Source organism: Neohortaea acidophila (genome assembly GCF_010093505.1).
Source record: "Neohortaea acidophila strain CBS 113389 unplaced genomic scaffold BDY17scaffold_13, whole genome shotgun sequence".
NCBI lineage: Eukaryota > Fungi > Ascomycota > Dothideomycetes > Mycosphaerellales > Teratosphaeriaceae > Neohortaea > Neohortaea acidophila.
This window is the reverse complement of record NW_022985522.1, coordinates 107,857-128,839: the sequence shown is the minus strand read 5'-3', so window position 1 is coordinate 128,839 and position 20,983 is coordinate 107,857. Positions and strand designations below refer to the sequence as shown.

Here is a 20,983-nt window from a genome sequence, read left to right as displayed (position 1 = left end):
TGGTACTGCTCTGGGCTATTAGAAAGACTCCAGAAGCCTGCTCGCCATGCCGCCGTCGATGCTGAGATCGCGTAGATGCCGCTCCGTCCCTATCCCTTCCTCCAATTCTCGGTAGTTCACGCGAGTCTCATCCTGCTGCAATCATGCCGAAGCAGCATTCTCAGTCTCGTATGCCATAGCCTCCTCATAAAGCGCTTTGGCTCTCTCGATGCTCTCGAGCGCAATCTGAGCCTCGTTCTTCAGCATCTCCACAGCCTCTGCATCCTCCTCAGTCGTCGGAGCCGCGGTCTGATAGCGCAAGTCGAAGTCCTCCAGCACCTTCTCGGACGCAGACGCGAGGTCGTCCTTCAACTTCTCTTCGTAGTTCTTGATCAGGGCTGTAAAGCAGGTGCGGAGTTCCTTGCCGAGCGTATCGTAGACTCCAGTGACGCCTCCATCGCCGACGAGCTTCTTGCGTAGCTCCTCCACCCGAACGGCGTGCACTCCACCCTTCTTCTTCTTCGGCTTGGCCGTTCCGGTCTTCCCAGTGCTCTTCAGCGGCGTTGGAGCAGTCTTCGCAGGCGCTGGAGCAGTCTTCGAAGCACTCTTCGATGGCATTGGATCCGCAGGAGGGACATCTGCCGCCTTCAGCTCCGCGCATTTCGTGTAGGTGGAGTCCATGATGTCGGTGATGCAAGTGTATTCGGAGCGAAGCGTGGCGGAGTTGCGAATCTCCCTGGCCTTGTCTTTCAACAGTATCTGGAAGTGCTCGGTCACATCGTCGATTAGGCCATCCCTGATTACACGGAATTGCCTAAACAGAGGCTTGGGGTTGACACCCTGAAGACCCTCGCAGGCTATGTTTGCTTGGTTAGCACGTACGCAGAACATGGCAAGAACAGGCAGTCACATACCTTCCAGCTTCCTCTCGAGGTCCTGGAACAGGGTGTTGATGGAGTTGATGAGCCCAGATTCGGTCGCGTCGAGGTCCGCATCCACCAGATTGAAACCGCCGTTCAGCTTTGCTCGGTAGACTTCCTGAATCTCGTAGTTCCAGTTGCTGAAGGGTTCATCCTTCAAAGCTTTCCATACCCCCTTGCGCCTGCAAAACGCAGTAAAGGTCGCGGCTTTGTACGTGCTCCATCCCTCAAGCTTCGCTTGAATGGCGGCCACCCACTTCGCGTGGTTCGCAACTGTAGTTTGGTTAGCATCCAGTCCACCGCCCAATCATTCAGTCAACTCACGGAAAGCTCCCCTGATATGATCCTGGTAGCTCGAGTTCAGCTCAGCCAAGATCCGCCCGACAATCGCCTCCACTTCGTCGAAGTGATTCCTGATCAACGTAGCGACCTCCGACTTCCTCTCCAGGCTCGACTTCGTCAACGTCCCGATGATGCCGTTGAAGACGCCAGGAAGGTGAACATCGATGAAGCGGCCAAGTGTGTGAGTTTTCCCAATGGCCGGCACACGGTAGAGCACATCCTGGACTTTGGGGATGCCGGTGGCCTCACGGTCCAGAATTGGGAGACTGTTCTCGTCGTATCCAGTGAGATGCTTCTGATACTCGGAGTTCGAAGTGAAGATGACCTTGAGGTCTGGCGCATTCTTTGATCCTTCCAGTTCTCGGAATTTGTTTTTCACCATAAGCTCGATGCTCCTGTTGCGTATCTCGACTGCCACTTGCTGAATCTTCATCTCCGCCTGCTTGATTTCGAGTGCGACCTCGTCTCCACGGGCTTCGAGGGCTTTGTATTCATCGAAATCAGATTCCGACTTCTTCGCCTCCATCAGGCGAATATGCTCGTGCTTCAGATTGTGCAGGCGGTCTTCGGCGTCCTGATATTGGGCTCTGTCCTCGGCGCGTAGGTTTGCGAGATCGGTCTGCTTGAACGATGTCTTGCCGTCGATGTTGGTCACGATAAGATAAGTGCTCTGCATCTTGCCCAGGTGAATGCACTCAGTCAGGTTCTTGTCGAGGTCGGGATTGTTCTTGACACGGGTGGGCGTGGTGAAGACGAAGATCGTACCAGCTTCCTTCAGGTAGTCCTTCGTCTTCTGCACAACGGTGTGATTCGTGTCGGTAACTCCAGGAGCGTCCGCGATCTTCACACCGTCATCGAGGACGTTGTTTGACAGGTGTATCTCGATCTTGGAGATGAGTGGCCAGGTAGAGACTTTCCCACGCGAGATGTCGTTCATCCCCGCAGGCCCTGAAAGTGCCGTGAAGATTCTGTTCAGCTCCTCCTCGTCTTCCGCCTCCAGGCTTTGGGTCATGTCGTTTCCGACAACACCTTTGCTCTCGAGGAGCTCAAGGATATACCCGCATAGCTCGTCAGCGAGGTCAGGCACATCCTCGCCACTGTTGTCTTCGAAGTAATCAGTATCCTCGAGGTCGACATCGAAATCCTCGCGGTCGCCGAGCAAGGTGTTGAAGAAGTCCATCGCGGTGTCGTGCTGCTTCTTCATGTCATCCTCCTCCTCTGCATCGAACTGGCCTTTCTCGCGCTGCCTCCAATTGACGACAGCACTGCAATGCTTCTCTACTTCGAGCTGGACTTGCTTAAGCGGGGCGTAACGGGCAACCACGCGATATTTCGAATTTTGATCATGGCAAGCCGTAGAGTACTCATGAACAGTCTTCGTCCCGCGGGCGCCAGAATCGCTCTCGACGGCTACGGCGGTCTTGTCCAAGTAGCAATTCAAGCCAGAGGACTTGCCGGCACCTGCAGCGCCTAAGAGTACGACAGGCTTAGGGACCGGATAGCTGGAGGCTGGGAAGCGAAACTTGGGAAGCCTGGAGTGAACGATGTGGTCGACCTCGGCGTTGCAGTAGCCTTTGTCCTTGAGAAAGGCATGTTGGTCGATGAAACGGTTGCACGCCTGGGTGGCTTCTTTCTCAGACTGCTTGAAGGATGGATGGTACACAGCAAGGCATGGACGCCGGTCGCCTAGCCACTGCTTCAAGCCTGGGACCTTTCCATCGACGATGATGATTGTAGACTTGTGCTTGCGAGATGGGGTCTTGGGTGGAGATTGAGGAGCGCTGTCATGGTTCTGCTCAGGAGTTCCGCCCTGAGATTGAGAGGCATAGGCGCTGTCGAAATTCTGCTTCTGGCGCTTGGAGTCTGTCATCACCGTTAGCTATGCTGCGGTAACTCCAGTGCGTTGAACTTACTGTGTCCAGCTTCGTCTTCTTCATCCTCATGAACGAAGAGACTGTCGGCATCGCGCTTCTTGGGCTGGTCGATGTCCATGGCGTCGGAGTGACCGCCTTGAGCGAGCGGGTCAGGAGTCGACATGGCGATGCGATAGCTGTCGCTGCTGAGCGAACTGCGGAATGGAAACGGTGCGTTGCGTTGCGTTGCGGAAGATAGAAGACAAGGGAAGAGCGGTGGACTGCGGTGAGGGAGGAAGAAGAAGAAGAAGAAGAAGAAGAAGAAGGACGAGAGGTTGGTGGATTGTAGAAGAGTGTGTGAGCAAAGGAAGGGGTATATATACACGGCCCTGCAGATAGAGTTCAGCCTAGAGTGGTCAGGCACGTGAGCATGTGAGAGCATGTGAAGGAATGAACTGAACTGAACTCACTACTTTGCCTCACTTTCACTTCCATCCGCTCACTTCAGTTCAGTTGCAATCGGCTCACTCAGCCCAACAGAGCGTGCTACCGCTCACTGCCAAAGTATCGTGCATTCGTTCACTCATCAAATCTTTCACTCACTTTCCAAGTGAAGCGAAACGCATTCGGCGATTCTTCTCCATCCGGCGGAGGCACGGGCGGGAAACCCAGACTCTCTCAGTCAGAAATACCCGCCTCCATCCCTGTCCTCCTCCACCGGCAAACAAAACTTCTTGATTCGCGGCGGCGTCATCGGCAACAGCGGCGATCCCTAAAAGCCCGCCGCGCCAACCTTCTCGCGATACTCCTCAAAAGTCCTCGAAGGGATCAACCCCGCCTTCTCCTCCCCAGCACCATCACCCCTCTCAAGCCTCTTCTTCTCCTCCCACGCAACCTCTTCCTCCTCAATCATGCCGCGCATTTGCCCACCCTGGCCCTTGTAGAACCACACAGCTCCACCTTTCCGCTTCGCAACCTCCTCGTTGACGAGAACATGCCGCACTCCACTGCCGGGACACTCGAACATGCTGTCCGCCAGCAAACCCTCCATTACCGTGCGCAGGCCGCGCGCGCCGGTGCCCATTTTGCTTGCGCGCTCGGCGACGGCCCAGAGGGCGGCGGAGGTGAAGCGTAGCTCGATGGAGGAGAGGTGGAAGAGATGCTCGTATTGTTTGAGCAGGGAGTTGCGGGGTTCGGTGAGGACTTGGACGAGTGCCGGGATGGAGAGGGAGGAGAGGGCGCAGGAGATGGGGAGGCGGCCGACGAGTTCGGGGATGAGGCCGTATTTCTGGAGGTCTTGGGGTTGCACCAGGTCGAGGGTGTTGTGTTTCTTCTTTTCTTTCTGGCCGCTGGTGGTAGAGGCGGACTCCGGGGGCGTGTAGAAGGGTAGGTGCATTTCAAACAAGTCGTCTTCGCCTTCGATGAGGGTTTCGTGCATTCCTGAGCTGCTAGTGGGAGAGGACGGGGTTCCTGGAATGGCGCGTACTGTTGCGCCAAATCCAATGCTGCCTTTGCTGATTCGGTCCAAGATGACTTTATGCAAGCCGTTGAAAGCGCCGGCACAGATGAATAATATGTTGTCCGTCTTGACGTTGTACACCTCGCCCTTTTGCCCGGGTGCGCCGGCGGAAGGAGAGGACTGCTGACCACTCGGGTGGCCCATGTTACCCGACGATAGGGGGCTGTTGGTGGGAGAAGGAGGATAGCCCTGCTGTGATGGTGATCGTCCTCCTCCGCCTCCACTTCCTCTTTCTGGTTTTGCTTGTACTTGAACTGTGGTACCTTCCACGAGTTTCAACAATGCTTGCTGCACGCCCTCACCACCCACGTCTCTTCCGACGTATCCGCCTGCGCTTTTCGACGCAGCAGCGATCTTGTCAATCTCGTCCAAGCAGATGATTCCACGCTCCGCCCGAGCAACATCGTAGTTGGCGGCTGCGAGCAGTCGCTGCACGCATACTTCGGCATCTTCGCCAATGTAACCAGCTTGTGTGAAGGGAGTGCAGTCGGACATGCTAAAGGGGACTTCCAGAACACGAGCGAGAGTTTGCGCCATTAGTGTCTTTCCCACACCACTGGGGCCGAGTAGGAGGATGTTAGATTTGGATAGAGTAAGGGGAGTGGGGTCGTAAAGAGGAGGCGGCGGTTGTTGCGCCGCACGGGAGGGACGAGGGGGAGGTTGTTGCTGATGGGATTGTTGATCACCAGCGTTCCATCCGTCTCCTCTCAAAGTGGTTGTTTGCGGTTGGCCGGGGTATTCATCTTCGCAGCGAGTACTTGTCAGCGCGGGCACATGAATGCCAAGCCACCAATGCTCTTTGGCATGATCATCTATCTCACCTTCTACGGGATGTCTGGGATGAATGGCGATTCGCCGTCTCTCCTCCTGCGCCAATAGCTCCTCTTCCTCCTGATCTCGGCGTTGCAGCTCTTGAATACGCTGGTAGTGGTTGTAGACGGCGGTGGCAAGGGTTCGCTTGGCGCGGTCTTGGCCAACGACAAAGGCATCGAGGTGTTGCTTGAGGAGGGAGGGGGTGATGCGAGGGGGCGTATAGGCATCTCTGAGAGGGCCCTACGCAGAGCTGGGTATAAGCGTGATGCAGTGTAGAGGAAGGCGGGGAAGTGTACTTCAGTAGGGCCACCGGGTTCATAGTAGCCGGTGTATGGCTGGTTGGTGAAATCGGACCGTTGATATGTGCCAGAGGACGAGGATCGAGAGGAGGTGGATAGGTGTCTGCGGATGGTGTGGAGGTTGGAGGAGATCTCGAGATAGTAGAAGCGCGCCAATGGAGACGCGGAGATGGGGGCGACGATAGACATGGCGTGCTGCATGCCGTATCCAAGAAGGATGCAACGTGGAAGAATGATAGGGACAAGTAGAGAAGGAGTAGGGTGTGTAGAGCGGAGAGAAGCACGTCGTCCCCTCACCGCTGACTGATACACACGTGCCCCGCGTGGCCCAAGCTCGCGAGACCCTGGGGCAGATGGGCGATTAGATAAGATGCCGCCTGGGGCCAACGCCGCCAACGGTTGAGGGGCGATGGCGGGACAATAGTGACGTCTGGGGAGAGCTTTGGGAAATTGGTGGGAAGAAATTGCCCCGAACGGCCTCAATGCAGGGAATACGAATAAGGATCAACTCGACGTCGGGATTGTTATAAGGCTGTCTTTCTCATCACTACTCCTCCTCTCTTCTCTCCTTCTCCACACCACCCCGTCCACTCCTTTCGCTCCACTCCAATCATGGACGCCCTCAACGAGACCTCGCAAAACTCCGTCAATGGCTCGGTTGGAAGCAACCAGATCGCTCACGATGGCACAGGTAGATACAACCATCCCTACAACTCCCTCTCCACAGACACTAACAGAACGACAGGCGTCGTCAAAATGGACCCCTACCTCGAGCCCTTCACCGATACCCTCAAACGTCGCTTCTCCAAAGCCCAAGAATGGATCAAACGCATCAACGCCAGCGAAGGCAGCCTCGAGCAATTCTCGCGCGGCTACGAACGCTTTGGCTTCACCGTAGCCCCCGACCACACCATCACATATCGCGAATGGGCTCCCTTTGCCCTTCGTGCATATCTGATTGGCGACTTCAACGGCTGGAACCGTGACAGTCATGAGATGAAGCGCAACCCATACGGTGTCTGGGAGCTCACCCTCCCGCCAAAAGACGGCAGACCCGCCATCGAGCACGACAGCAAGATCAAGATCAGCCTGGTGGTGCCGAACGACCACCAGAGGCAAGAGAGAATCCCCGCGTGGATCACACGAGTCACCCAAGACCTCTCCGTCTCTCCCGTCTACGATGCACGATTCTGGAACCCGCCGCACAAATATCAGTTCAAGCATCCGCGTCCTCCCAAGCCCGCCTCTGCACGCATCTATGAAGCACACGTTGGTATCTCCAGCCCGGAGCCCAAGGTGGCTACATACAAAGAGTTCACGCAAAACACACTCCCGCGCATCCGCGATTTGGGTTACAACACCATCCAGCTCATGGCCATTATGGAGCACGCCTACTACGCTTCCTTTGGCTACCAGATCAACTCCTTCTTCGCCGCATCCTCCCGCTACGGCTTCCCCGACGATCTCAAGGAGCTCATCGACACCGCACACGGCATGGGCATTACTGTCCTGCTTGATGTTGTCCATTCTCACGCAAGCAAGAATGTGCTCGACGGCCTGAACATGTTCGACAACAGCGATCACCTCTACTTCCACGAGGGTCAGAAGGGCCGACACGAGCTCTGGGATTCCCGTCTGTTCAACTACGGCAGCCACGAAGTCCTCCGATTCCTCTTGTCAAATCTGCGCTTCTGGATGGAGGAGTACCAATTCGACGGTTTCCGCTTTGACGGTGTGACCTCCATGCTGTACACCCATCACGGCATCGGCACCGGCTTCTCTGGCGGCTACCATGAGTACTTCGGCCCCAGTGTGGACGAAGACGGTGTTGTCTACCTCATGCTCGCCAATGAGATGCTACACAACCTCTACCCCAATGTTATCACCATTGCGGAAGACGTTAGTGGCATGCCGGCGCTGTGTGTGAGGCTCAGTCTAGGCGGAATAGGATTCGACTACAGACTGGCCATGGCCGTGCCTGACTTGTACATCAAGTGGCTGAAGGAGAAGTCAGACGCCGATTGGGACATGGGCGAGCTGTGCTTCACCCTGACCAACCGAAGACACGGCGAAAAGACAATCGCCTACGCCGAGAGCCACGATCAAGCGTAAGCAACACCCTCCCCCTTCCACACAAACCTCTACTAACGCATCTCCCAGGCTCGTCGGCGACAAGACCCTCCTCTTCTGGCTCTGCGACGCGCAAATGTACACTCACATGTCCACGCTCTCCGAGTTCACCCCAGTCATTGAGCGCGGCATGGCCCTGCACAAAATGATCCGGCTCATCACGCACGCCCTCGGCGGCGAAGCCTACCTCAATTTCGAAGGCAACGAATTCGGGCACCCAGAATGGCTCGACTTCCCGCGCGAGGGCAACAACAACAGCTTCCACTACGCGCGCCGCCAATTCAACCTCGTCGAGGACTCCCTGCTGCGCTACCGCTTCCTCAACGACTTCGACAAAGCAATGCAGCACGCGGAAGAGAAGTACGGCTGGCTGCACAGCCCGCAAGCCTATATCTCCCTCAAGAACGAAAGCGACAAGGTCATCGTCTTCGAGCGCGCGGGCCTGCTGTGGATCTTCAACTTCCACCCCACCAACTCCTACCCGGACTACCGCGTCGGCGTCGAAGACGCAGGTACGTACCGCATCGTGCTCAACACCGACAGCGCCGCTTTCGGCGGGCTGGGCCGCGTCGCGGACGAGGGGAGCCAGCGCTTCTTCTCAACGGATTTCGCGTGGAATAACCGCCGCAACTTTTTGCAGGTGTATGTGCCGAGTCGCTCGGCGCTGGTGCTGGCCAAGGAGGAGACGCTCGATCCGGCGTGGAAGAGTGCGGTGCATTTGGGGTATGATTGATGGTCTGCTTAGAAGAAATGTTTGAGGGGGCCATGCTCGCCCTTCCTTGCTTTGCGTTCGCTTGCTCGCTGCTTTGGCTTTTGGCTGGGGGGAAAAAGGTCTGCCTAACGGCCGACAGACTATGCGAGAAATGACAAGTACATAGGCACGTTAACATGAAGTCGTTGGAATTCTATCACGTTCGCCGATTTTCGCTGTATCAGGTCAGACCAAGGTAGTAACGCGAGCAGCACATTCGTGTGATAGTCGCTCGTCCCAACCAAACCATTTGTTGAAAAGCTGTAGAGGCTAGGCCATGGTTTTAAAGCACAAAGAGATCCCAGCAGATGCAGCAGATTGCAAAACACTTGCAATCCGCCGCTACTGCCGTCGATGATGATGATTTGGTTGATGCTACTGCCTTGACGACCCGAGAACACTGGACGACTCGACTGACTGAAACCCCCGGACCACACCACAGTAACCACTCGCACACGCACACGCACACGCACTGAATAAACCATGCTCCCCCATCGCATTCCCCACCCCCATAATCAAGCTAGCTTAGCATCCCGTTTTTCGCTTTTCCTTTCGCCTTGCCTTTCCTTGTCCTTTGCCCTATCATTGACTTTCAGCTGCTGGCCTGCCCAGCCGGGGTTCCGTCGTCGATTCCAGGTCGTGATGTTGTTGTTCGAAGTCGTAAGTGGAAGATTCCTCGCCATGTTCGGTCATGGGGTTGGTGAAGATGATGCGGGATGGCGGAGGGGGTGCGCCGGCTCAAGCCGGGCAGTCGGCTTGCATGTGGCCGGGCTGCTTGCACTTGTAGCACACGCGCTCGCCGCCTTCAGCCGGGCACTCGCGCGACAGATGTCCGATCTCGCCGCCTGGAGAGATGGTTAGCAGGGGTGAGAGAAGACTGGCTGAAGGGCAGACTCACAGTTGTAGCACTTCTGGCCCTGGGTGCAGTCGCGGCTCATGTGACCGAAGCCACCGCAGGAGTAGCAAGTCATCTCGCGACCACCAGCACCGCCGGCGCCGCCGCCATAGCCACCGCCGTACCCGCCGCCGTAGCCACCACGACCGCCGCCGAAGCCGCTGCCGCCGCTGCCGCCGTAGCCTCCAGACGGGCAGTTGCGTGCAATATGGCCGATGTTACCGCACTTGTAGCACTCCTGTCCGCCGGAAGCTCCGCCGCTGGCGCCGCCGAAACCGCCGCGCTGCTGGCCGCCGCCGCTGCTGGGGTTGGTGCACTCGCGAGAGAAGTGGCCGGTGCCACCGCAGTTGTAGCAGGTCTGCGACGGGTCAGTAGATGTATGTGAGCGGTGGCTAGAATGAAGACGTACCTTGTCCTTGGGGACCGTGCAATCACGCGAGAGATGGCCGGTTTGGTTGCAGTTGTAGCAGGTCTGGGTGCAAAGTCAGAGAGAGGGGTGGTTGTGTGTGAGGGGTGAGAGCGACTTACCGGAGCACCCTTGGTCGGGCAGTCACGGGAGATGTGAGTGGTGTCACCACCTGGAGATGTGTTAGTTGCGGATTCGCGAGGCCATTTGGCTCAGAAGAGCACAGAAACCCAGCATTCCTTCACTCGAGCGTCGCAAGCTGCCCAGAGTGAGGAGTGCAAAGCTCAGAGCTGGAAAAGGATGGCAGAAGACTTACAGTTATAGCAGGCACGGCCGCCGGAGGTCGCTTGGTAGTCCATTTTGAGTGTTGTGGAGATGTTCGACCTTGATGGAAGCTGTCAAGTGTGGCTGTTTGGGAGGAAGGTGGAGCTTGGAGTAAAGCAATGTGTTGTGAAGGTTTGTGAGAGAGGAAGTTGTTTGCTGTTTCGGAGAAGATCCCGAGGAGTTTGGTGAAGGTTCTGCGGGTTTCTTCGCAGAGGCAAAAAGTCAGTGAAGGATGTGTCGTTGCTTGGTGATGACGATGCCCCACATGGAAGAAAACGCACGGGAGGCGAAAGTTTCGTGGAGTGTGCGTGCGCTGCGCCAAGCCTTTGCTTTAGCACCGCAGAATCAAGGCCGTTGGTGTCAAGCAGTGACGGATAACACGTGATTGAACGGTCAAAGAGGACGCAAAATGACGATTAATGATCACAAATTCAGTCACGAGGTTGTTTAGCTTTTCTTGCTCGTTAACGCTGGCTCACTCGTCACTTCACACCGCTGTGAAGCACATCCTCGTGTTTCTGCATTCGTTCACTTCCACCCGTCGCCTTGTGGGCTCGTGCGTCCAAGCTAACATCGGACGCTAATGTACGCCTTAAACTCTACCGACTCCACGTGGCGTTCGATGCTTCGTCCTCTCGGGCGCCCCGGCGCGTTTGGCTTTTGCGTGTGCGCCATGCAGACGGAGAGATGATGCTGTGCAGAGCGGACGCATCTGCTTCGAGATAGACGCCAGGTACATTCCTCGACCTGCATGTACCTCGGGTATTCTATGTGAAGTCGTACACCACCAGGGCTTGTCGGCCTCCACTCCGCTCCTTCAGCACCACGACTTGCTCGTCATCGAATCCAATCCAGCCTCGTGTTAACGTGAGCTCGGCGGCGCCATCTTCAGTGCCGTCATCCGCTTTATCCGGCGCTGCAGAACCGACGCTCGTCAGGTCAAGACCAGCCTGCGCTGCTTCATGCATCACGCGCTTTTCGGCCCGGATCTGAACACTCAGCTCACCAGAGGCAAGCCTTTTCCTCGCCGCAGTAGATGCAAACCCGCCTTCCAGTTCCCACACTCGTAGCTCATCGCCACGTCTGCTGACCGATACCGCTTTCCCTCGCGCTGCGACGTGTGCCCCCGACACTGAGGATGTGTGTCCCCATAGCCGACTTCCTGCGCTAATGCATAGAGATTCGGTGTTCGATGTGACCAAATACAGGGTCAGCGTGTTGTCGGGGTGCGATACGAGAAGGTAAGGGTGTGTGTATGACAAGGACGTCGGCTTCGAATGGATGTGCCTCATCTCCATCATGGTCGCCGTGGCCAATGATCCCGAGACAGGAAGAGGCAGATGCTGCATCATCGGGGGCAGGGAGAAGGCCAACGGACGATAGTGCTGATCGATGGCCGATGCGAGGCGTGAGTCGAGTAGCTTTCCAGTGAGGTCCAGCTTCACTTCTTGTATCCCAACCGTCCAACCTGAGAGATATGTAGGCAGCGCGTAGGCAATAGATATCGTAATGTTTCGTTCAGATTTCCGTAGAGACGTCGATAGCGGTGGCCAGACGTTATGCGATTTTAGCGAGTAGAGAAGCCGTGGCGGGTCCAACATCTCTGTCTCAGCCTTGTCCGCCTGTCGTGAGAAGCGATAGAGAGACATGAGGTGCGTTGCCGTCATTGTGACAGCGTATGGGTATGCCACAGCGACTGCAGACACGACTCCATTGGACGATGCCTCGTGGCCGTACCGAGGAACAAACTTCTCCTCATCGACCTGCAGCGCGTACATGGCGAATGCTCCGTCCTGAAATCCGACTAGTAGGGTCGAGGTAGGCTCGGGATGTTGCTGAGTATCAATAGCCAGCGCGGTTGGGGGTCCATGGTCCTTTTCAAAAGCCCGCTGTGCAATGAGTTTGCGCTCGCCTTGTGCCGTCCACGCTCGTAGGCCATCCGTTTGATCAGCCATATAGATGATCCCATCGTGCATCTGCACGAGCAACGGGGGGACAGCAGCCTCCTCGGCGACTGGAATCTCGTTCACCGCACATGTGCCTTTTGTCCAATTGTGGCGAAGCTTGTACTGTCTCTTCCAATTCGTCTTCCGTCCGCGCTCCACGAGATGTTCATCATCCAGCCATCTTGACGCTTTCGAGGCAAAGTGAAGACTGTGACTGGAGTCATCGAGCTCTTTCAGGCCGGGTAATCGACTAGCACGAGGGCGGACGAAGCGGTTGTAGTAGTGCGACTTCCATATTTGACTGTCTCCCGCGAGCGTGTGATATTTGGAGGACAGTCTACCATACGGTTAGCAGATATTCTGGGTCTCGCGCGAGAGGCACCACTTCAACTCACCTCTGACAAACCGCCAGCTGCGATACTGGTAGAAAGGCGAGGACTCGGAGGATTAACTCATCGCTCAGCTTGGAGAGGAGGTCATCGGTCGACGACCGCGTGCACTTTGTCGGTCGCTCTTTTGCAGCAGCCTCATCTTCTTCTTCTCGCGACCTCTTCCCCATTGCGCCGATGATGCTCGAAATGATGAAGGGCAAAGGAATGATATCACAACCACGAGACTCAACTCTTTGTTCATCGGCTTGGCGTCGGATGTATCTCGGGCTTCTTTCGGCTTAGCGCGCTCCTCGCGTCTACCTGGCGAGCGCGCTCCATCAACACCACCTCGAATGCACATCTCTGCATTCACAATGTGGATGTTCTCAAAGGATGGCGGACCAAATGCAAGACTTTGTCCCAGCAGAGGTCCACCAGAGTCTGGTGCAGAAGTACAACGAGCTGTATAAACTGTACAAGACGTTGTCTGCGGAGCATGCGAAATGCGAGCCTCATATCAAGAAAGCGAACGACCAGTACACGGCCGCCAAAACAAGTGCGCGGGAATGGACCAAGTACCTGGAGTCAAAGGGTTACATTCCCAAGAAGGACGTCTCCCCAGCGAGAACGTCAAGTCCGAGGAAGGTGCCGAATGATGAGTCTGCAAAGGGAGTGACTTCGAGTCAGACTACCGAGGGTGAACTGGCCGATTTCGAACCAGAGGATGCTGCAGCTGTTAGCGACGACGAACCAGAGATTGTCTCTGAGCGAACTATCAAGCGAAGGAAGCCCAATCCACCCACGGAGATGCCACAAGCGGTCAAAATCAAGCTCGAGCCTGCATCACCCAGCCGTCCCATTCTTGTAAACTCGGAAGGCAACTCGAGTCCCGTTCGCGAACAACGAAAGCCCGTTCGCGTGGAGACTTCGGATCTGGATGCGATCAAGGGTCAAATGCGAACGCCTCGCAAGCGGAGACCAAGTCGAGCACAGTCCGAGGAAACTACACGACCGCCTATACTACTGCCCAACACCTCCTCTCTTTCCGAAAGCAACCTGGCGGATCTCTGCGATGATCACGACGCAGCGGTCACGAAATCGGCAATCAGCGATGAGGGCACCGCCATAGCACGGCGTGACTTTGCTCGCCGTACTGGTTCTAACTTCGCTGGTGAACAAGTCTTACGACAACGCGATCCTAACATTGCGAATGGGCCGCGGAAGGATGACGACCGGACCAGAACTATGAATAAGCGGAAGCGCGAGAGCCGGCGCACGGGCATTCTTTCCGAAGATGGCGATGATCATTCGAGCCAGGTCGTGCTTGAGGCCCCCCAAATCAAGACAGAGACCAGCGCCGACCGACGTCTTGACGTCCTTCTTGACGATGCTTTACCCGAGAAACAGCCATTACAACCAGCCAAGACCAACACGAAACCTCTGCAGCGTTCAAAACCCTCCCCAGTACCGGCAGGACTCACGTCTGCCACCGCAAGGACACCACCAGTTCGTCAACCGAACACTACACCCAAAATCCCACACAAGGCTACACCACGACCCCCCTCCCCCAAAGCCAGCGGACCGCCCCTCCGCTCCCGCTCCCCCAGCCGTCTCCGCTTGGAAGACTTCAAAATCAACCCCAACTACCTAGGCGCAGCCCACGCCTTCGCAGACCCCATCCGCGGCCGCGAACAACGCCGCTGCCTCCCCGGCTGCATGCGGCCCGAATGCTGCGGCGCCGCCTTCCGCAGCCTCGCCGAGCTCGGCGCCCTGCGCGACTCCAAAACCGACGTGCAAGTGCTGGAAGAGTACCTCGGCCCGGAGTTTGCGAGCATCATGGGGGCGTACGGGCCGGAGAAGCGGCGGGAGCTGCTGGTGCAGGCGCGGGCGTTTGCGCTCGCGAATGCGCATGGGAAGCATCGGAATGCTTTTGAGAGGCGCGCTACGCCGCCCGGGTTTTGGCGGACGGATATGCCGAGTACGCAGGAGGAGGAGGAGGATCGGAGGCGGGCGGCGGAGTTGGAGCAGAAGCAGGTGGAGGAGAGGTGGGCTGAAGCGTTGCGGGGGGGGAGGTGGATGTTTAGGGATGAGTAGGGTGGTGGTGTTGCTGATTGGCAGAGAAGAAACGTGGGCGGCATGGCTACTGTCGAGCGTGCAGGTACGGATTCATTTAATGTGATGGCAGCGTCATCCATACAGGTTCAACTATTAATGACATGGAGCCCGAGTCTTGTTGGAAGACAGTAAAATAATCCTCGTGTAACCCTCTGGGTATCCCGCTAAAGCAAATTAAATCCCATCGCTCGCTCGAAAACAGACAGATACCCGAAAGCACGTGACCGCCTTTTTACCCATCCTGTTGCATGAGTGACGACACACCAAAAAGATTATCAGCAACGAAAAATCACTTCATCGCATCTCCCCGGGATACCACCCGTCAAACTCGCCCACCTTCTGCCTCAGCGCGACAAGCTCGTTCCGCAACGCCGCATTCTCCCGACTAAGCAGGGAAATATGATCGATCGCGCCGTTGAGAATCTCGCACTTGCTCGGCTTGACGCCGCCCTCGCTCGCACTAGACAAGTGCCGGCTGGGAGCGGCGAGTGCAGGCACGTTCTGCCGCAGCTTGTCGAGGTGGGCGTTGAGGTTCTCGCGGTAGCGGCGCTCGACGGCCGTGTGCGGGATGCGGGCGCGCTTGTTGCCCCGCGATTTGCTGGCTTTGGTGATGGCGGGGCCGGAGTCTTGGCTGGTCTCGGAGGGGCAGATGAACATGTCTGCTGCCGGGGAGTCGACTTTGTAGATGGTGGTGGTGCTGGGTGCGGGAGTTGCGGCGTGCATTGGCATTGGAGTGGGGCTGGGCGTGGGGCTTATGCTGCCGTGGGAGCTCTGGGGACTCGCCATGGGGCCCATTGTGCGCCGGGATTTGTTGGGGAGTTGGAGGTGGTCGGAGGGGATGGGCAGCGGGTTGAAGCAGGAGTCCATGTCGTTGAGGTAGCTGGAGGTGGAAGGCGTGCCGACGGTCTCCGGGTCTGAGTAGGCGTCGTATTGGCTGTAGCTGAGATCCGGGAATTGCTGCTCTTCGCTGGCGAAGAGGCGGAGGTCGATGTGCTGGAGGCTGTTGAGGTGGGATGGTTGCGTCTCGGGCCATTGGTGGGTGAGCATGGCCATGGGGGGCATGCAATCGCCTCGCCAGCTGGGCTCGTCGTGGAATGTGCTGGCGGCAAAGTCCGGGCGCCGGTAGGGCGACGAGACGAACGTGGACATGGCACTCACGGGGTGAGTGTGGGATGTGGATGGGGTTATGTTGCTGCGAAGAGAGAGATGGTATGACGAAGAGAGAAGACTTGACTTGGTAGCGAAAGCTGGATGAGAGGATTGCTGGTGATGAATCGAGGTGTGCTCTGACTTACTTCCAAGCACGCCAGAGGGGGGAGAGTCGTGGGTATTTTATCGTTGCTCTGCAGCCCCGCGACCCCTCGCTGAAGCTACCTGCACAGGTCATGGACGGATCAGCCAAAAGGTAAACGGTGACATAAGGCTGAGAGACTTCGAGGCTAAGCAGGGGTGGGCCCAAACATCAGCTTAGGCAAGGCCCCAGATTAGCACCCGGTGGAGGAGTGTAACTTTGGCGCTTGGCAGGCGACCTGACCACGGCACGCTGCCATTCGCCGCGGGCACTCGCGAGGACCTGCATCCCGCCGGTTCGAGTGGCCTGCGAAGAGCGGATGGTGATAAGGTTGGACCTAATGGCGCCGCGGGACCATTCGCAGCATGTGAGCGCTCGCCAGGGGTCGTGGTTGCACGCGCGATGATGCCATTCGCAGGACACCGCCCCTGGGCCACGCTCATGCGTCCTTCTGGAAGGAAAGAAAGGCGCCGAGACTAGAAGCGAGCCAGAACGTTCGAATGCATGCGTTTTGCCCGGAAGAGGTTTAGAGCGAGTGCCCGGCGGAGGGAGGCGACCAGGGTGGATGGCGTACCCCGCGGCGCTCTGGTACTAGCGTGGTGGTTTCCCTTTGCCTGTACCTTGCCTCGCCGGCCCACTGCCGGATCTGCGCTGCCATCCTCGACATGGGGAAGAAAGAAGCGACACATCCAGACCGATGCAGCAATGATTGACACCTGGGCGCGAGGAGATCAGCGCTGCTCTATCTCGACGTCTGCTTTCTTCGTCACACCCACCTTCAGCATCACCATCATCATCATCGTCATCACCGCTCGATCCAGCGTCACATGTCGTCGGGGCTACACCAACGCCCTCGGGCATACCTTACGCACGAGTCGGCCCTTTGGTCAACTCTAAGCGGAATACGGGTGGCAGCATCCAGCAGGTACGCCAAAAGTGGCGTTTCCCCCTCGAGAAGGTTTCGATCTTGGGCGAGCTCCGGCGGCCAATCACAGCTTTCCGCGGGGTGTCAGCTTGTTCGCTTTCCGCTCTAGGAAGGATGCCGTGGCTTGTCTCCAAACTCTCCAGTGGATGTAAGCGAGGTGAAGGTTTCACGTGCTCGCTGGTACTTGGCAGGCAGCGCAATCTCTGGTAGAGTCCCCTCTCGTACGTCCGTAAGGATGATACACTTTTGGTCCGTGGGAAGGCTTTCACGTTTCGTCGGTAGGGAGTAGGAGTGCACACTTCGTCCGAAAGCACCGGATCGCAACGGATGCGACGTCGCGCAAAAACACGTGCCAGGCCGCCAGATGAAAAAAAAGGAGGCAGCCGGTAAAGGGAAGGGAGGGGAAGGCCTTGGCGCTCGTTGTCTGCAGCGAGAGGTTGCAGTCCGTCAAGCGCGTCTAAAAAAGGATGCTGCAATTGGCCGAATGGTCACCTCTCATGCACCCCTTCGCGGCAAATGGCAGGAGAGGAGTCTCTATCCTCGATTGGTGGTGAGAGCCTATTTCCTTCAATTAACCCAGGTTTACTGTGGCAGCTCGTATACGGCGCAAGCTCTTCGTATACAGCCTTCATGTGCTATCATTAGTAGTGCTCGTTTGGTTGAGATGTACGCTGCGCCCGTACTCATCGCACTGGCGATGTAGCGGTGACCTTGCTATTTTTTCGGCCGGCTTCAAGTCTTCCACATCCCGTCGCTCATAATAAACATGTCTCAGCAATGTTCAGAATAGAGTCGGGTTGGTGGAGGGAGGGTTTTGCTGGTAGGAATGAAATCACCGGGCGTCGCAGTCCTGGGGATCGCCGAATCAGGCAGGAGCAAGCGTCGGGAAGAGTTCACCACTAGAGTAAATAAAGCGAAAAAGGGCAGACGACGAAAGGCCAATATCTTTTTTACATACATGTACATGCCTGCATTAACTGCGAAAGCGAGCGTCCTACCATCAATCAAGAGGAGGAATAAGAATCGCCAGTCCCGTTCCATCCACCCCCACCACCATTCCACCCGCTCTCGCCGGCCGCATTCATAAACACCTTCAGCAGAGCCGGGAAGTTCGGAGTGCCTAAGCCAGTGGCTGGATCCCAGCCAGGCGACGCAGGGAAGCCCTGCGAGCCGCAGCCCGGGTTGGTGCCGAGCGTAATGTCGTGGAAGGCCTGGGGGTTCTTGTAGAGCAGCGGCTGGACGAAGCCGGCGGGGCTCTTGCCCGCCTTGGTGAGCTGCTCGTTGATGAGCGTGATGATGGAGCCCCACGTCGGCGCGGCCAGGCTGGTGCCGTAGAAGTCGTAGATGGTGCTGTTGTAGAAGGCGGTGTAGTTGGCGCCGTTGGAGCTGACGTCGGGAATGCCGCGGCCGGCGCGGTTGTAGAGGCCGCCGTTGGCGCCGACGTTGCTCTTGTTGGAGAAGATGTCGTGGCCGTTGTACGTGTAGTATGCGTAGTCGGGGACGTATTTGTCGAGGTAGTTCTGCACGGCAGAGTCCTGCCACGACGGGCGCGGGTAGTAATTGCTGAAGCCACTGCAGGGAAAGAGTTAGGAACATGCCGCCAGTGCTATCGGGGGGATGAGATCGACTTACCCAGAGCTGGAGAAGATGGCTCCGCTCGTGTAGTTGAACATCGGCTGGTACATCACGTGCTCGGGGTCGTTGATGGTCTCGTTGGCGTATAGCTGCGTTGCGCCCACGGCAAGGACATACGGGCAGTCCGCAGGGAAAGGCGGCATGAAGATCGGGCCGCTCTTGCCGACCTTGTAGTCGGGGTTGAGGCAGCCATTGTATTTGTTGGTGGGGCCTTGGGAAACGCCGTAATCGCCAGAAGCAAAAAGGATGGTCGAGCCCTGGAGAGACAGCTTCATGAATTCGTTGCAGCTTCGCTCAACGCCCTTTTGGGGGTTGTAAAGTTCGGGCGAGCCTGATGGCTACAGTCAGCAGAGCATCAACGAGGTCCGTGGAGGGCTTTCTCACTATAAGAGACGGAAAGGACGCGAGGGACGGGGACGGTGCCGCAGTTGAGGCCGTTCTTGTGGTCCGCTTTGGTACAGAAGGAACCATCGATGGCTGTGACGGGTCAGCATTGGAGGAGCATGTAACAGTGCACCACTGGCGAGGAACGTACCATCCAAAAGAGGCGTCACAAACGTAAGGTCGTTCTGCTGCTCGGCTGTGTAGCCCCTCGTCCTGAACTTGCCAACCGAATAGAGCGTAGTGACCTGAGGGTAAACGAGCGAAATGGCAATCTCAAAGTCAATATCTGCTTCGTCGCCAGCGTCGATCGGGGGAACCAGACCAGGGCCATGCTCGATCGAATAGACCGTGGGGCCGGTGTTCTGCGGGACGTTGGGTGCGAATTTGTTGTAGAATTTGTTCAGATCCGACTGGCTCGGGGCCTGACCGCCAAACTCCGCGATACCGAAGTTGTTCGCGGGCGTATTGATGGTGTTCATGGGAATGTCATAGAGGGCTCTTTGGCAAGCTGGCGTGATGTTGAACCCACAGAGCCGGAGATCCGGTGGCAGTCTGCCGGCAGCAGCGGGAGAGCTGTTCGGCCCGGGCAAGTGGGCAAGCTTCTTCGCAGGTCCAGTCGTAGGGGCCTGAAGGTACTGGGCATATGGTTGCGCAGTCGTGTCACGGCGTGTGATAGATCGCTTGTCCAGAGGTGGTGACAAAACAATGCCCGGCTTGATGTAGTCGACCAAGTCGGAGATGTGAGAGGGCAGGGAGTATCTTCAGGTGCGTTAGCGTAGAAGGTGTGATCACGACATCCAACCAACTCACTCGTCACATCCAATCCTCAGAGAGTCATCATGGCCGTGATGCTCATGGTACTCGGCGCCGAGGAGGTCTTCCGCCTGCCACACAGGGATGTTCGCACCGACCCACGCTCGGTCCTCAGACTCGCCAATCAGCTGGGGGCTGATGCCCGCCTCCACCAACCACGCCTTGACGGCTTCCAGGGACGAAGCAGGTGGGGCAAAGAAATCCTGCACCTGCTGCTTGGTCCAATGCTTGCCTGTGGACACATTAGGCTTTTGCTACGCTGTGTGTATTCACTCCGTTCGTACCGTAGTTGGGGGAGTCGGGGTCAGAGACATCCATGACGACATCGTAGCCACGGTGGAGGTTGGTCTGCTTCAGAGCAATGCGGATAGGAATCACGGCATGTTCCTCGATCCTGGCCCCCTTGATCGTAGACAAGCCTTCGCGCTGCTCGTGCACCACGCGTTTTTGGTTAAGAACGGGAGAAGCAAAGGTAGTGGAGGCGAAGGTCGCCAGAAGGAGCGTATTGAAGATCATCTTCGCCGGTTGCCAACGACCGGGGCAGTATTAACGAAAAAGTGTGATGATAAAAGCTTGAGAGTCTTGGAAGGAAAAAGAGGAATGCATAGGCTGTTACCCGCTCTACATCTTATACCTGTCGGCCCTGTAGGCCAGCCCTGCAGGCATGGGAAATGGTGTGGCGATAGGCGTGCACTGTATCGGTTAGGTTCAGGGAGGCAGACAGTACGACCTGCCCTTTCCAGGCCATGGTGCGAACAACCTCCCGGCCATCGTGAACGGTCGGTGCTGGGATTCGCTGGTGCTCTAATTTGGACAAGGAGGCTTGCTTGCCGTAGTGCGAAGGGTTCATGCACATCGCTTGCGAAGTCCTGCCTCCATCGCATGGCGCGAGAGGTTGACATGAAGTCGGCAAGCCGTAAAGCGGCTGGAAGCTAGGGCGGCGCTAGGCGGCTCGGAGATTAAGCCGCGGCCGTGCGAGATTGCCCAACGTCGCCTTGCGAGCCCCTACCTCCTCAGCAAAGGAGATTTCATAATCGGTTCAGAGTCCACTCGAGGGGTTGCGATGGGGTTGCGGGGACGTCGATGCGCCTTGACTAAAGCCCTGCCTCTTTACGGCGAACCGAAGAAGCATTCGCCAACCAGCCATGGCAAAAGCGTGTATCCTGGTGGCAGCAGCATGAAACGCGGTTGGTAGTGAGGACAAAGGCCAAGGGGCTTGTCGACCGGGAACTCTGGACCTCATTTCTGCTAGACTCGGGCGATAGATTGATG

The 20,983-nt window shown here is 57.0% G+C and overlaps 7 protein-coding genes across 7 annotated transcripts; 2 read left to right on the top strand and 5 right to left on the bottom strand.

Annotated features, from left to right (window-relative positions):
* Nucleotides 1-141: 141 nt before the first annotated feature.
* On the bottom strand, nt 142-3,278 carry BDY17DRAFT_328139 (uncharacterized protein; the record flags this gene model as incomplete). Its single annotated transcript, XM_033737799.1, has 4 exons — nt 142-836; nt 894-1,172; nt 1,224-3,104; nt 3,155-3,278. The coding sequence occupies 4 exons, from the start codon at nt 3,276-3,278 to the stop codon at nt 142-144; spliced, it is 2,979 nt and encodes a 992-aa protein (XP_033585174.1).
* A 433-nt stretch (nt 3,279-3,711) lies between these two features.
* Nucleotides 3,712-5,997, bottom strand: BDY17DRAFT_55088 (P-loop containing nucleoside triphosphate hydrolase protein). The gene is made up of 3 exons (XM_033738495.1): nt 5,723-5,997; nt 5,435-5,655; nt 3,712-5,356 (listed from the first exon to the last, which is right to left on the bottom strand). The coding sequence occupies exons 1-3, from the start codon at nt 5,743-5,745 to the stop codon at nt 3,867-3,869; spliced, it is 1,734 nt and encodes a 577-aa protein (XP_033585173.1). The 5' UTR covers nt 5,746-5,997; the 3' UTR covers nt 3,712-3,866.
* A 340-nt stretch (nt 5,998-6,337) lies between these two features.
* On the top strand, nt 6,338-8,588 carry BDY17DRAFT_328137 (putative 1,4-glycogen branching enzyme; the record flags this gene model as incomplete). The annotated part of the gene is made up of 3 exons (XM_033737798.1): nt 6,338-6,416; nt 6,471-7,833; nt 7,886-8,588. The coding sequence occupies 3 exons, from the start codon at nt 6,338-6,340 to the stop codon at nt 8,586-8,588; spliced, it is 2,145 nt and encodes a 714-aa protein (XP_033585172.1).
* Nucleotides 8,589-10,998: 2,410 nt separating this feature from the next.
* BDY17DRAFT_258357 (uncharacterized protein) lies at nt 10,999-12,736 on the bottom strand (the record flags this gene model as incomplete). Its single annotated transcript, XM_033731767.1, has 2 exons — nt 10,999-12,514; nt 12,573-12,736. The coding sequence occupies 2 exons, from the start codon at nt 12,734-12,736 to the stop codon at nt 10,999-11,001; spliced, it is 1,680 nt and encodes a 559-aa protein (XP_033585171.1).
* A 168-nt stretch (nt 12,737-12,904) lies between these two features.
* BDY17DRAFT_54988 (DNA repair protein endonuclease SAE2/CtIP C-terminus-domain-containing protein) lies at nt 12,905-14,825 on the top strand. The gene has a single exon (XM_033738493.1). The coding sequence runs from the start codon at nt 12,942-12,944 to the stop codon at nt 14,640-14,642; it is 1,701 nt and encodes a 566-aa protein (XP_033585170.1). The 5' UTR covers nt 12,905-12,941; the 3' UTR covers nt 14,643-14,825.
* Nucleotides 14,826-14,957: 132 nt separating this feature from the next.
* Nucleotides 14,958-15,812, bottom strand: BDY17DRAFT_313896 (uncharacterized protein; the record flags this gene model as incomplete). The annotated part of the gene is made up of 1 exon (XM_033735769.1): nt 14,958-15,812. One exon carries the CDS (start codon nt 15,810-15,812, stop codon nt 14,958-14,960), a length of 855 nt encoding a protein of 284 aa, XP_033585169.1.
* Nucleotides 15,813-17,814: 2,002 nt separating this feature from the next.
* On the bottom strand, nt 17,815-20,314 carry BDY17DRAFT_305475 (serine endopeptidase). Its single transcript, XM_033734876.1, has 6 exons — nt 19,996-20,314; nt 19,709-19,943; nt 19,050-19,657; nt 18,899-18,991; nt 18,512-18,845; nt 17,815-18,451 (listed from the first exon to the last, which is right to left on the bottom strand). The coding sequence occupies exons 1-6, from the start codon at nt 20,225-20,227 to the stop codon at nt 17,884-17,886; spliced, it is 2,070 nt and encodes a 689-aa protein (XP_033585168.1). The 5' UTR covers nt 20,228-20,314; the 3' UTR covers nt 17,815-17,883.
* Nucleotides 20,315-20,983: the final 669 nt, after the last annotated feature.

Bases quoted from the DNA above. Each gene is read 5' to 3' on its own strand.
- BDY17DRAFT_55088 (XM_033738495.1), bottom strand. From the start codon at position 5,745: ATGAACCCGGTGGCCCTACTGAA. The intron at 5,656-5,722 runs GTACACTTCCCC...GGGCCCTCTCAG, and splicing joins AACCCGGTGGCCCTACTGAA to AGATGCCTATACGCCCCCTC. The intron at 5,357-5,434 runs GTGAGATAGATG...CTCGCTGCGAAG, and splicing joins TCCCAGACATCCCGTAGAAG to ATGAATACCCCGGCCAACCG.
- BDY17DRAFT_305475 (XM_033734876.1), bottom strand. From the start codon at position 20,227: ATGATCTTCAATACGCTCCTTCTGGCGACCTTCGCCTCCACTACCTTT. The intron at 18,992-19,049 runs GTACGTTCCTCG...GACCCGTCACAG, and splicing joins TGTGACGCCTCTTTTGGATG to CCATCGATGGTTCCTTCTGT. The intron at 18,452-18,511 runs GTAAGTCGATCT...CTTTCCCTGCAG, and splicing joins GCCATCTTCTCCAGCTCTGG to TGGCTTCAGCAATTACTACC.
- BDY17DRAFT_54988 (XM_033738493.1), top strand. From the start codon at position 12,942: ATGGCGGACCAAATGCAAGACTTTGTCCCAGCAGAGGTCCACCAGAGT.